Source organism: Monodon monoceros, unplaced genomic scaffold (genome assembly GCF_005190385.1).
Source record: "Monodon monoceros isolate NGI ecotype Baffin Bay Population unplaced genomic scaffold, NGI_Narwhal_1 Super_Scaffold_5, whole genome shotgun sequence".
NCBI lineage: Eukaryota > Metazoa > Chordata > Mammalia > Artiodactyla > Monodontidae > Monodon > Monodon monoceros.
The window spans coordinates 10620657-10634597 of NW_021703782.1; the positions used below are offsets into that span (position 1 = coordinate 10620657).

Sequence of the window (13941 nt, forward strand, 5' to 3'; positions counted from 1 at the left end):
TATAATTACCACGTTAACTGGGAATGAGGTCTTAGGGCTAGATCTCGGGCCTCACTGCAAAGGTCTCAGGAACATAGGCTTGCTTTTACCTCCTGTGTGTCTCCTCATAGTAGGTTACTGAGACCACTGCACTTAACACACTCAGACTGCTCTTCTTGAGTGGATGGATGCAGGCTTCACAAGAAGCAGTGAAGAAAATAGATGCAAGCTTCCACGTCAGTGGAATAGGTAGAGCATCTGACCAGGTCCAGCTTTAAAGAAAACACAGACTGGCTTCCCTTTTGTCTTCTCAACAAAGAGTTTAACCCTGGCTTGATCCAGCCCCTACCCCTTCTTTCTAAAAGAATTTATGGAAATTTCAAAAATGATAATATATTCTTTCTTAGCCTCCTTCCAAGATAATTTTATGTTGGTGCTCACCAAACCCAGTCTAAAAAAACAACAAAACAAATGCAGGAAAAAAACCCCTGCATTTTAGCTGAATTCTTTTCTTTTTCTAACTGCCTTGGGATGTTATATGGGCTTTTCTACAGCTCAAACCCAAAACCTGTGAGGAGTTCATGGATTCCTGCTACTTTCTTTTTCTTTCGTGTAATGCTCTCGTACTCAGTTTGCTTTCTTTTTCTAGCTGCAGCTTCTACCCTCCCTCTGACCCTTGTGATGTCTCTCTCCTGGAGCCTAATTCTACCTACTATAGAGTGGGATATGGTCTCTACAACTCCTAACACCCCCCTACCAAATGCCATCCCTGAGGAGAAACACTCGGATCCTGTTGGCTTTAGTGACAGTAGTAATGGACATTGACCAAACACTTAAACTGTAGGCCAGATCCTGTTGAGTGTTTACCTCCACCAATACATTTCATTTCACTACAACCCTGTGAAATAGTTACCAATATCATGCCCATTTTTCAGATGAGGAAACTCAGGCTAAGGGAAACTGAACAGATCCACTTGGGTCGTTGCTGGCCCCCAGCCAGCTCGAGTTCTAGACCCCTGTTTCTGTCTTCCCTCATGCTGTTTGGGCCCAGATTCTTCACTTAATTCCCTATAGTGACAGAGCTTAGGCTGCCACTTTTTAGAAGAGTTGACTGATTTTCAGTAAGGTATGCAGCATTGGACATCTGGTAGGAAATATATTGCCCAGAGACTAACTTAAGCTACTCCCTAGATGTAGCCATTCTCGGAACCCCCGGGCCTACCTGCAGGAGCCCACTGAAGGGCGCCTCTCTGGCTCCAGCCTACCTCATTGTGAAGGAGCCGCCTCCTAACCCCGTGGAAGTGTTTCCCTGGCTGTCTGCCCTCTCTGAAGTCCACACTCCAGGAACCAAGAGACACTAGAAACCTGAGGAAGTTTAAAGGCTTTTTTTATCAGCCCCCTGTTCCAGCACAGCGGCCCATCTTCTGAACTCAAATATGTCATCAAGGTAGACACTGCTTGGTGCCCCCATACCTCAGGTGGGCAAGTTGCACTGCTCAGGGCTTCTGCATTGGGTGCTGCTTACCTTCCTAGGACCCTTGACTATAAGCTCTGCTCCCCTGCCTCCCCCGCCCAGCCCAGGACAGTGATCCACCCGGTTTGTTTACTACTCTGTCCCACTACCTAGCGTAGGACCTGGCACATAGTAAGTGTCCAATAGATGTGGACTTTCTAATTGACTAGCTCTCTGCCTGTCTGGAAGTGATCTCTGCTGGACATTTCTTCACAGTAACTGCGTTCTGGTCATCTCCATTTTGAGTACCTGTCACCCTTGGCTGGATTATTTCAATTGTCCTTAGGGCCCCAAAGATCTCCAGATCTGTCACACAAGAGATAAGGATGATCACACCTGTTACGCAGTTACCTGCTGTAAGGTTTGGGGCAGAAATACCTGCATAGGAAAGGTTACATACTCAGATGCGCCATGAAAGTCAGTTCACTACAGCCTTTTACTTGACATAAAAAAAAAAATTAAGTGGAAGAGAAATTTCCAATTTACAACCTACACCTCATGTATTATGACTTGGGTTTTTCGTTTCGTTAAGGTCAACTTCTGGAAGGCACTTACCAGACTGGTGTCTGTAGCTGCCCGGTAGCCATTTCAACACTCTTTAATCTTGAGATTTAATGTCTGTTGTCAGAAGTCATTGACTTTTACTTCCAGAAGCTATCCTAGGTCAGATGTGAGCTGGCATAGCCCTAAATTTCAAGACCTGTTACAGTTAATAAACTGTCAATCCTGGAACATTCCTGGGCATGCAGAGAATGAATCAGTTGATCTACATTCCAGGGCAGATTTTCAACCTGGAACTTAACCTCTGGGAATGTCAACATCTAAGTTTATACCAGGAAACCTCCTAAGGTGCTTTTAAGCAAAGAATTTTTCTAGGATTAAATGAGAATGGAACTAAATTCATTTTAAACAAAGGAAAATACAAAGAGTATGCGTTCACTGCTTCCAAACCCCCTAATGAGTAGTATTTCCAGAGTCCCCACTTTAAGGAGTTAAACGACCCAGCTTGGGGTCCCGTGCATCTCTACATTCTCAGGTCAGGGATGCTCATGTTTCTAGTCTCTGCATTCAATAAAGAGTAATAGTGATTAAGCAGGGAGAGGAAGGTAACAAGGAAGAGAGGGAACTAGGGAACTGGTGGGCATAATTTAAACTTGGAGTGAGCATTTTGGGAGGTTTGGAAGGTTTTTTAAGGAAACTCGCTCAAAATAGTTTGTTTACAGAACTGAGTTTTTTGTTCGTTTTACATTTCAACCAAAGCACCGTTGGGACATGCATTCCCCTTGCGCTTTGTAGAGGTGTACCTACAAGCCTGAAGTTGGTGTAAATCAGCAGTGATATTCCCGGGTGTGTTTGACTTTGACTGCCTATGTATGAACCCAGTGTGTATATACATTAAACTACTTGTGCATGTCTTTTGATAAAATTCCACATCAGAGACCTTTAAGGAAAATCAGAATACAATCAAGCTACTATGGGTATGTAGGAAAGAGTTGTTGTAAACAGAGAACTTAAAACAAATTGGAATGGGAGAAGATTTCTCAATTGAGCCTGCTTACTAATGGGGTATTTTCCTAAGATTCTGAAACAGAGCAGTGAGGTATAATTTCCAGATTTTCAAAAAAACACATTTTCTGGCTGGAAAACGCCAAGCTGAAGATGATAATCAGTAGGAATCTCTTACGTGGGAATGCAAATAAGTAAATGAACCAGCAGAAGAAAAATAAATCAAACTAAGATGTTGTATTCATTTTTGGCTATCACTAATGGTTAGGCATAAGACCTAGAGTCATCATAGACTGCCAAAAATGTGTAAACATTTTCTTTATCCAAAGTGACTAGCAAGATGCTTAACCTTTTTAAAGAGGGCATGAGAAACAGCAAATCTTGACCTTTATATAGAATCACACTGCCTACATCTTGGACCAGGTATGAGTGTGTAACCATTTTCAGCTCTAAAAAATCCATTAATGCTAAGAAAATGTCTAAAGAAATACATAATGGGACGTGACGTTGCCTCCTTAGGATTTTACTGAACATTCCTCAGTCTGGAAAGGAAAGGACTAAGGAAGAGAAGAGTAAAGTTAACAGAAATCACGAAGTGACAGTCGTGTGTTACCATTGTTGGCTAGCATTCTGGAGGCCTCTCTGGGTGTTGGAAAGAGTGGGTCAGCTTCATTTGGTGAATTGTAAATATGAAAAACTTAAAATCCCCAAATGTTGAACTAGGTGAAAAAAGAAGTAAGTTTTAAAAGATAAATTGGTGAATGATAGAGCCTTAATGAAAGGTATATTTAGGATACTGGGGTGAGAGGGCATTCTGAATATTTTTAGGACAGCGTCATAAAGGGCAATCACCATGCTTTCCCAGGAGACGCGTATTAGTATCATTGTCAGAGGTAAGGCTGGATGAATTGTTGGTCTGACCCATTTGGTGATGTGGTCTGCTTACTGCTTCAGTCCTCACCTGACTCTTCCACCTCCGTGATTGACATTCTCTTTGGATTGTTTTGCCATCGCTTGAAACTCAACATTTCCCAAACCAAACCTGTCATCTTTTTGCCAAACTGGCTCCCTCTCCAACTGTAAGTTGTTACTGTCAGTGGTCCTGTGAGTCTCCCAGGCTTGCAACCCTGGAGTCTTGCTGACTTCTTTCATTCCCTTCTCTTCTCACCTAAAATTCCTTCCCCGTGTTTGCTCTAAGTCCCGTGGTTCAGCTTGGGACCCAAGTCTCAGTTCATCATTGAAGCCTTGGGTCACCGATAGCTCTTTCTCACTTGAAAAATCACCCTTCTCTGGGCTTTTAACATTCATTGCCTCCCGTACTCATCTTGGTACTTAGTCTCACACAGCTGCAGATCTTTCCATGTTTTTCTCACCTCTCCCAGTTGATAGTGAGCTCTTTGGAGGTGGTGACTGTTTTCTGCCCCCCATCGTGCTCAGTGTGCAGTAGGCACTGAATTAATATTTTTGGATTGGGATGCTTTAAATGCAGGTGGCCTGAGGAGATGGTTATCTTGTACCTCATGCTAAAAGTGGTTTTCATTCTTTGTAGGTTTCATGTGGACAAGCTCTCTTCGGCTCATGTATACCTTCGATTACATAAGGTAACTGGATTTAAACATGGATTCGTGACTTTTTCTGTAGTGATGAGCATCCTATCTTGTCCTCTGTCCTTTTTGGGGGGCAAAAAAATTGTTTAGAATAATAAATATGTACAAAAGTCTACAAATTAGCAAATGAAGAGATGTCTTCCCCCAACCCAGGAAATCACTAAGGGCAATTCTGCTGATTTTTGAGGCTTGGAAGGGGACACAGCACATATTTCCCAGATAGAAGCACTGCCTTGTCCTGCCAGCTGAGATGTGCTGTGTGTCACCTCTGCTCTCTCTCCCTGTCATTTCAGTTGACACTACTGGACTTTGTCTTCTTCTAGGAAGATCATGTTGTAGTTCCTTTTTTTCAGATTCATGTGATTCTCCTGCCTCACCAAGGGCATATATGTTCCTAGTTATCAGGGGCTGCTTTGGGAGGTTTAAAACAACATTATCGTAGTAAAGGGAAAGGATTTAATGTTCCCTAGTCACATAAAGCCACTGTTTTTCCAATCTGTCTTTATATCCATCTATTGTTTTTTGTGTAGTTGAATCATAGGAATGGATAATTGTTATGTGTATTTTAAAAAATACTTATTTTTGAATGATTTTAGATTTACAGAAAAGTTGCAAAGGTAGTACAAGTCCCTATATACCCCATGTCCAGTTTTCCCCATTGCTAACATCTTAACATTACCGTGGTAGATTTGTCTGAACTGAGAAACCAGAACTGATGCATCACTATTAACTAACATCTGCACTCTATTTGGATTTCTCCAGTTTTTCCATTAATGTCCTTTTTCTGTTCCAGGATCTGGTCCAGCGTCATACATTGCGTTTTAGTTGTCATGTCTGCCTAGTCTCTGGTCTGTGACAGTTTGTCACTCTTTCCCTGTTTGTCATGACCTTGACAGTTTGAGAAGTACTGATCAGGTCATGATTAGACTGGAGTTAACGGGTTTGGGGGAACAATAGCACAGAGGTGAAGTGCTCTTATCCCATCATGTCAGGGGTATATGCATTAATAGGACTTACCACTGATGGTGTTAACCTTGATCTCCTGGCCGGGGTAATGTTTGTCAGGTTTTTTCACTAAAGAGTTGCTCTTCTCCCCACATACTTTATTATTTGGAAGCAAGTCACTAAGTCCAGCCTGTACTCCAGGGGGAGAGCTCCACGTCCTGGTGTGGGGAGTACCTGCATATATTGTTTGGAATTCTTCTGTAAGGAAGATTCATCTCTTCTCTCCCATGTATTTAATTCAGTCATTTACTTATATCAGTATGGACTCACACATTTACTTTTTACTTTGGGTTATAATCCAGTACTGTGTCATTTTGTTGCTAAAATTGTCCCTGCATTGACTCTTCCAGCTTGAATCTTGTGTTCCTTTTTTTTTTTTTTTTGGTGGTACGCGGGCCTCTCACTGTTGTGGCCTCTCCCGTTGTGGAGCACAGGCTCCGGACGCGCAGGCTCAGTGGCCATGGCTCACGGGCCCAGACGCTCCGCGGCATGTGGGATCTTCCCGGACTGGGGCACGAACCCGTGTCCCCTGCATTGGCAGGCGGACTCTCAACCACTGCGCCACCAGGGAAGCCCTCTTGTGTTCCTTTGACATGCTCCTGTCATTTTACTTTTTGAGCACTTCCTTACTTTCTGAGACTCAAGATGCTTCAGGCTCATCTTGTATGTTCCCTGCTCCAGCTCTAGGATCAGCCATTTCTCTGAGGAACTTTGGTTTCTTTTATTGGGAAATGGTATTTAGAAATCAAGATCTGGCCTCTGGGTGTGCTCATTGCTACTAGAGTATCATTGCTTCTAGGCCCTCTCATGTGACAGAGCTAGGAAATAGGTGTATGTATACTAACCCATGTTAGTAATTCGTATGCATAATTTTTTCTGTATCTACAGTAAGCGAAACATGACTGGTGTCTCTGATGAACCCATTACTACAGGGGCCTTTCTCACATTCCTTCCTTGCTTATCTATTACTTCCTTCTCAGACAGTGGGAAGCCTGGCTCCCACCATCCACCATCATTTGCTTATTTGAATCCAGTATATATGAAAGTGGTTTCAGATTTGTTAGCCTGTATCCCCATAAGAAACAACTTTATCAACTAAAGTACAGTGCAATTACAGTTTCCATTCAAAATGCTGTTTTTCAAAGTTACTTGTCAGCTGCTCCCTGCCCTCCCCACCTCATGCCTTTCAGTGATGTCTGTCACACACTTAGGTTCTTTTATCTCAGTCTGCATTCCACCTTGGCTTCCCCTGGTTGACTGTATTACTTTTTTTTAAATACATTTTTATTGGAGTATAATTGCTTCACAATGCTGTGTTAGCTTCTGTTGTACAACAAAATGAATCAGCCATATGCACACACATATCCCCATATCCCCTCATCCCCTCCCTCTTGAGCCTCCGTCCCACCCTCCCTATCCCACCCCTCTAGGTGGTCACAAAGCACTGAGCTGATCTCCCTGTGCTATGCAGCTGCTTCCCACCAGCTATCTGTTTTACATTTGGTAGTGTATATATGTCCATGCCACTCTCTCACTTCGTCCCAGCTTACCCTTCCCCCTCCCCGTGTCCTCAAGTCCATTTTCTACGTCTGTGTCTTTATTCCTGTCCTGCCCCTAGGTTCTTCAGAACCTTTTTTTTTTTTTTTAGATTCCATATATATGTGTTCACATACGGTATTTATTTTTCTCTTTCTGACTTACTTCACTCTGTATGACAGACTCTAGGTCCATCCACCTCACTACAATTAAGTCAATTTCGTTTCTTCTTATGGCCGAGTAATATTCCATTCTATATATGTGCCACATCTTCATCCATTCATCTGTCGATGGACATTTAGGTTTCTTCCATGTCCTGGCTATTGTAAATAGTGCTACACTGAACACTGGTACATGTCTCTTTTTGAATTGTGGTTTTCTCAAAATGGATTAAAGACCTAAATGTAAGACCAGACACTGTAAAACTCTTAGAGGAAAACATAGGAAAAACACTCTTTGGCATAAACCACAGCAAGATCTTCTTTGACCCACCTCCTAGAGTAATGAAAATTAAAACAAAAGTAGACAAATGGGACCTATTTAAACTTAAAAGCTTTTAAGCAAAGGAAACCATAAACAAGACAAAAAGACAACCCTCAGAATGGGAGAAAATATTTACAAATGAAACAACAGACAAAGGATTAATCACCAAAATACACGCACAGCTCATGGAGCTCGATATCAAAAAGATTGTATTACTTTTAAAGTGACAGTTCACAAACTTTTTCACGTTACTGCATTCTTTTCATATTTATTGTTTTGACTGGCTGCTTTGAGTTGATAATATGCCACAGTTAATTTGAAAGCTCCGTTGTCAGAATATAAGTTGTTTACAGTTTTCTGCATTATGAATCCCCAACAAGAAATATTTTTTTAATGAACTACTTTCTATTTTTCTTTTCTTTTCTTTTTTTTTTTTTAGAGTAGTTCTCAGAAATGAAATTACTGGGTCAAAAGATAAAAACATTTTGATAACTCCTTTTACGCCAGATTGCCCTTTGAAAATATTATGCTGGTTTAGAATGCTACCTGATATATATAGGTTTTCCAAAAACTTTTTGGGTTTTTATAGCTTCAGAAAAATAGCAACCTTTTGACCATTTTAATAAATACAAGATGCTACTTCATTATGCTTATAATATTTACTCCTTAATTTACTAACAAGGTAAAACATTCTACCACATCTTTACTTATTCTATTTATATTTTTGAGAACTGTGTTGTAAAAAAAAAAAAAAAAAAAGGAAGATTGTGAACTCTTTGCTGGAACAAAATTCTGAATTTTCCTAGGCAACTTCTTGCCATTTTGGAACTATTTTAAGTCTAGAGAAGATAAAGTATGGTGTTCCCAACTTTCCTTTTGGTTCAGATTAAATTTTTTCCTTTGGGTTCTGCTGCATCAGAAAATGGAAATAACGGTGGGTAGTCCCAAGTTCACATTACCACCAGTTAGATCTTGTTTGAACAGGAGTTTGATTTCATTTTCTTTTGGAAGCACATAATGTGCTAGATAAAAATATGTGCTCCTTAAGGAACTTTTACCTGGTTGATCTCCTGCAGTAAACAACATAGCCCTTTGCACTTAGTAGGAACCAAGTAAGTGTTGGAGATGCAGTGAGACTAAGTATAAGTAGTTCAGAACCCAAACTCTGGAGCCGAACTGCCAGCTTTGTATCCTGGCCTTGCTGCTTACCAGCTGTGCGACTCTGAGCAAGTTATTCAGCTGTGCCCGTTTCCTCACCTGTAAAAGGGAGCTAACAGTCCCTGTCTTACTGGGTTGTTGTGAGAATTAAATGAGCTAGCATAACTGAAGCGTTTAGAATAATGCTTCAGTTAAGCATTATTAGCAGTGCTTAGCACATGCTGAGCACTATGTGTGTTCATTCTTTCTTTGTCAAATTCAGGTGAATTCAACCCAAGCCTTGAAGATCGTGGATATTCAACAAGTGTTTTTTTCCTAGGCTTATTTGATTTTTGAAAACCTATAGAAAAATCTCACTTATCAAGAGGTTGCTTATCTCATTAACACAGATGGCACAAAGCCCACAGTCAAAATTCTGGCCTTTACATATGGAGAGTACCTTACGCTCTCCATGCAGAGTTTGTTTACTCTGACTTTATGCATAATGCTAAGCTGAATTATTTTATTTTATTTGGTCTGCTCATATTATATTACAAGTAGTAAAACAAGAAGAGGCTATTGCTTCAGGAATGGCAATAGGTACAGGTAGCAAGAAGGGATGTTGTGACATAGCCTGATATCAAGGACCAAGAAGCTGTACGTTTCCACAGAAACTCCATAAGCACCACACTCTGGGGCCAATTGTTAGAGCATGGCTTTAGTTAGCCCTGGGTTCATCTCTCAGCTCTGTCACTTACTAGATATTGGGGAGCTTGGCCTAGTTGCTTCACCTCGCTAAGCTTCATTTTCTTCATTGGCAAAGTGAGCGTAGTACTTTCCATTTCATATGGCCATTTATTTAGTGTACCTAGCACTCAAAAAGCAGATATTCAAAAAGGGGTAGCTATTGTTTTGTTTTTTAATTATTTATTTGATTTATTTAGTATAGGGTCAGTCAGCTTCTGTGTATTTTAGATGCCCCTGAAGGTATCACTATCACTATATTAGAGCCTAGTGTAAAGGTTGATATTCATGATGATGACATGGTGTTATCAAGATGATAAATTCAGAATCCTCTGTTTAAGTGGTCAGGGAATCTCACAGGATGAGATGTGGCGTTAAAGTAGTGACAAACTTAAATCACGTATTTTTTGGTGAAAATTTAGGTAATTGAGATTTCCATTTTGAAACATTTAAAATAAGGAAAAAATAGAAACCTAATGGAATAAGCTTAATTTATCTCAAATATTTAGGTAGATAAAACATTTCATTCCCAGACAGAAGTGCTTCAGTAATCCCATGCCTAACAGCCAAGTGCCGAGTTGATTTCCACTAGCTCTTGCCTCAGATATTTTTGTTCTTTTGGAATGGCTTTGCTTATTCAGCTTTGACTTTGATACGGTATCTGTAAAGAGAATGAAGCAGTATTTTTTCTCTTTTACGGTAGAAGGTTATATCTAACACACCAGGAGCTTGGTTCCTGACTAATGCCAAGGGTAGATGACCTACCAGGTCATGGAGACCCAAAACTATAAGATGTCTCTTGAGAGCGAGTTTGTAGGGACCTCAGCTAAGAAGACTTCCCATTGCCAAAAATAGGTACCATTTCTCCACAAGGTTTCTAAAAGTAAGAAAGAGAAGAGGGAAAAATTACTCAGACATAAATACAGTTAATATTTTAGTAGTTTTCTTTCATACCCTGTTTTCTTCCCCACTTATTAAGTCAGGATTTTCCATATTACTGCCTTCTCTTAAACATTTCCACAATGCACTTCGTTTTTCAATGTTTTGAAATACAGTTGAAGAGCCTCTGCTTTTAATAAAATGGTGCCTAGTAAGGTAGCAAAGCCCTATAAAAGTGCTCCAGTATTGATCAGTGACAAGGTAGTGGACCATTTGGTTTATTCTTATGTTTCAGGGGGAGAAAATAGAAGACATTCCAAAGGAAGTACTGATGGACTGTGCCCATCTTGTGAAGGCCAATAGCATTCAAGGTCAGTTTTCCTAGAGGTGTTTTCAGAATTAGCACCACTTTCTCTGTGTCTGAAATGGATTACATCTTAGAGAACATATGACTGACTTTAGCTTGAGTCAAGGGAGTGACATGTAATATGCCTTTCCCCTGTTTTGTTCTTTAAGATGGCAGTTGCACTACCTGCCAGAGAACTGAAAGCCAACCTCCCTGCCCCTCTAATTTTCATGGCCCTATCTCAAGCGTTTTTTACCCTGTTTTCTTTACCTTGAATAGAAAATTGTCTAGGGCTTCCCTGGTGGCGCAGTGGTGAAGAACCAGCCTGCCAATGCAGGGGACACGGGTTTGAGCCCTGGTCTGGGAAGATCCCACATGCCGTGGAGCAACTAAGCCCGTGCGCCACAACTACTGAGCCTGAGCTCTAGAGTCCACGTGCCACAACTACTGAAGCCCGTGCACCTAGAGCCCATGCTCCACAATAAGAGAAGCCACTACAGTGAGAAGCCCGCACACAGCAACAGACCCAATGCAACCAAAAATAAATAAATAATTAATTAATTAATAAAAAAAAAGAAAATTGTCTAGACCTGCCTACCCCTAAGGTTACTTGTAGAAAGACTTTTGGAAATTACATTATGTTAATTGCCAAGCAAGAGATGTGTCTCATGGCTTTATTTGTAATGTTGGTTGATGTCTTTGTTTCCATTATTTGTTACCAGATTCTAGAACCCAAGTCTCCCAATTACTCTTTCCTACTTTTTCTTTCTTTCCTTCTCTCCTTCCATACTTTCTTCTCTCTGTAAATTGTGAAGGTGTCAAGTCCGTTGATCTTGTTATCTCCCAGAGAATCTTAAATAATATGTCTAGGGTGATGCATTAGAATCAGTATTTTTACAGTGCTCTCCAGGTGATTCTAATGTGCAAAGAGTGTTGAGACAATTGGCCTCCATGTTTTAAGTAGGACCTGCAGTATTGGCCTTGGTGCTGGTTTAGTTCTACTGTACAAGATTTAATTTGTCAAGTCAGTATAGGTCAAGAAGGACAATTAATGGAGTGGAGGAGGCAGTTATAAAGGGGAGCTGGGTGATGGTATTCTGCTAGGAATGAGCTAGTAGACTGGATTTTAGTTGTAGGACATGGACCTAGATAAGGTAGAGGTAAGTTTGGTTTGATATAAATTTGAGGGGTGATCCAGAGGGTTCGGAAAAAATATGGTTTGCATAGAAGATAAGCATGGGGCAGACACAGAGACAACGGCAGGTACCGGGAGCTGGTGATTATAGAAGGGCTGGGCAGTGTGCTCCCTCCCCCATCACTTAGGCCACGTTTCCTGCATCTCACTCGGCAGCTTTACTGAATCAGGTGCCTAGCCAAAGAAACTGGAAGTCTTGTCTTACAGAGCCATTCATTTTCAACTCCATAAATCATTAAATTGCAGTTAGTTTTAGGACATTGCATTTTTATGAGTAGAAGAAGAGCTCCTCAGATTTCCAGTTAAAATCTTTGGTTATGGAAAGAAAAATAATAAAAATTGAAACTACGTCATTATCCTCCTTCCTTGTGTGTTGCAACCTCTTTAATGTGTTTTCGTGCCCCTGGCTAGCAGATGTGAATTTATTAAAAGAGCTTTGGACTCTTGCTCTTATTCTTGGCCCGGCCTCTTTCTTCTTAATCCCTTTATAGTTTACTGGTTCTAAAGGAAACAGAAAAGAGGAAGAGTCATTGAATTACTGAATCACTCTTCTCTCCTCTTCAGCCTTCCACAGGGATAGCTCACTCATAAGGAGCTAAGCCCAAGCGTCTCACTCTCAGGAGTCAATAGCACAGGATGCTGAGGAGTGAAGAAGATTGTCTTTGCTGTGAGATTTGCTAAGTACACTACATTTGCGTCCCTGTGTTATTAAAATATTTCCCTCCCTGGTTGACCACCTTCAGCGCTGTTTGTCGTCATAGAATCTGGTCAGCCTCTTCTTTATTCATTTTATAATCTCTTGCCAGATTAAACTTTCTAAAAGCTTAGACACTTTCTGTGACACCCTTCACCTTGCCTCTACAGTTAAACCCAAACTTCCTAAGCTGGCATTTAAGCATCTCTGATCTGACCACAGACTTTGTTTCCCTTCATGTATTTCATACTCCAGCCAAAGCAGATATTTGCTGGTTTCCTGCTTTGTGCCCTTGCTTGTATTGTTCCCTCTGCCCTCAATGTTACACTCCTGCTCAGTCATCACATGTCTAGATTCCAGCTACGGTTCAAGGGCTACGCTGTAGTTATAGTAATAACAGCGAGCACTGAATGTTAATTACATGCCTGGCACTGTGCAAAGAACATTACAAACTGTCCATTTATCAACTCTACTGAAGTAAGATATTACTTTCATTTCATAGATGAGGAAGCTGAATTTAAGAATTAAGGAACTTAACCTCTCCCACAGAGCCTTTTCCTTCCTCCAGCTTTGAGTGACCACTGCCCTCTCTGAACTCCCTTAACTCTTTACCTGTATCTTTCCAATATCACTTGATAACTTCTAATTTTCATTGAAATTATTTATGTACTTATCTGCCTTCCTTTAATCTTCAAAGGCAGGACCCATCATCTGATCCATGTTTGTATCTCCCACAGTGCCTTGCACATGGAGATTTTTTTTTTTTTTTTACTTAATTTTGAAAAAAATTTCAAACCTACAGAAAAGTTGCAAGAAAATTTAGAATCAGCAGTGTTTCCGTATTTGTTTGCCTTCTCCCTGTAATTCACGCAATGTTTTTTTAGCTGAACCATTTGAAAGAAAATCACAGGCGTCATGACCGTTCAGCATGTCCTAAGAAGTACATTGTCGTAAGCAACTGCATTACAGTGATCAAATTCAGGAAATTTAACATCGGTAGAGTACTGTTATACAGAGTCCATATGTAAGTTTTGTCAGTTGTCCCACTACCGTCACTTTATAGCATTTTTTTTTTTTGATCCAGGATCATACGTTTTATTCACTTGTCATGTATCGCTGGTCTCCTTTAATCTGGACACTTCTTTGTCTTTCAAGACGTTGACACTTTTAGAGTGGAGACCACTTTGGCTTGGTCTGATGCTTCCTGTTCAGTAGGACCACATTACGCATCTTGTGGCAGGAATACTATGTAAGTGAAGTCTTGTGCATCACAGTCAGGAGGCACGTGCTGCCAGTTTGCCTCAGTTTTGGCGATGT

At 40.8% G+C, this 13941-nt stretch overlaps 1 protein-coding gene across 5 annotated transcripts in view; it reads left to right on the top strand.

Annotated features, from left to right (window-relative positions):
* The window catches only part of CCDC25 (coiled-coil domain containing 25), a 79068-nt gene that overhangs the window by 10580 nt on the left and 54547 nt on the right, over positions 1-13941 (top strand). For 4 of the 5 annotated variants that reach the window (XM_029203948.1, XM_029203946.1, XM_029203947.1 and 1 more), the window contains exons 4-5: positions 4548-4599; positions 10685-10760. In XM_029203948.1, the coding sequence (XP_029059781.1) occupies positions 4548-4599; positions 10685-10760 (128 nt within the window). The remainder of the gene's footprint in view (positions 1-4547; positions 4600-10684; positions 10761-13941) is intronic. The other variant, XM_029203950.1, reaches the window with a different exon arrangement.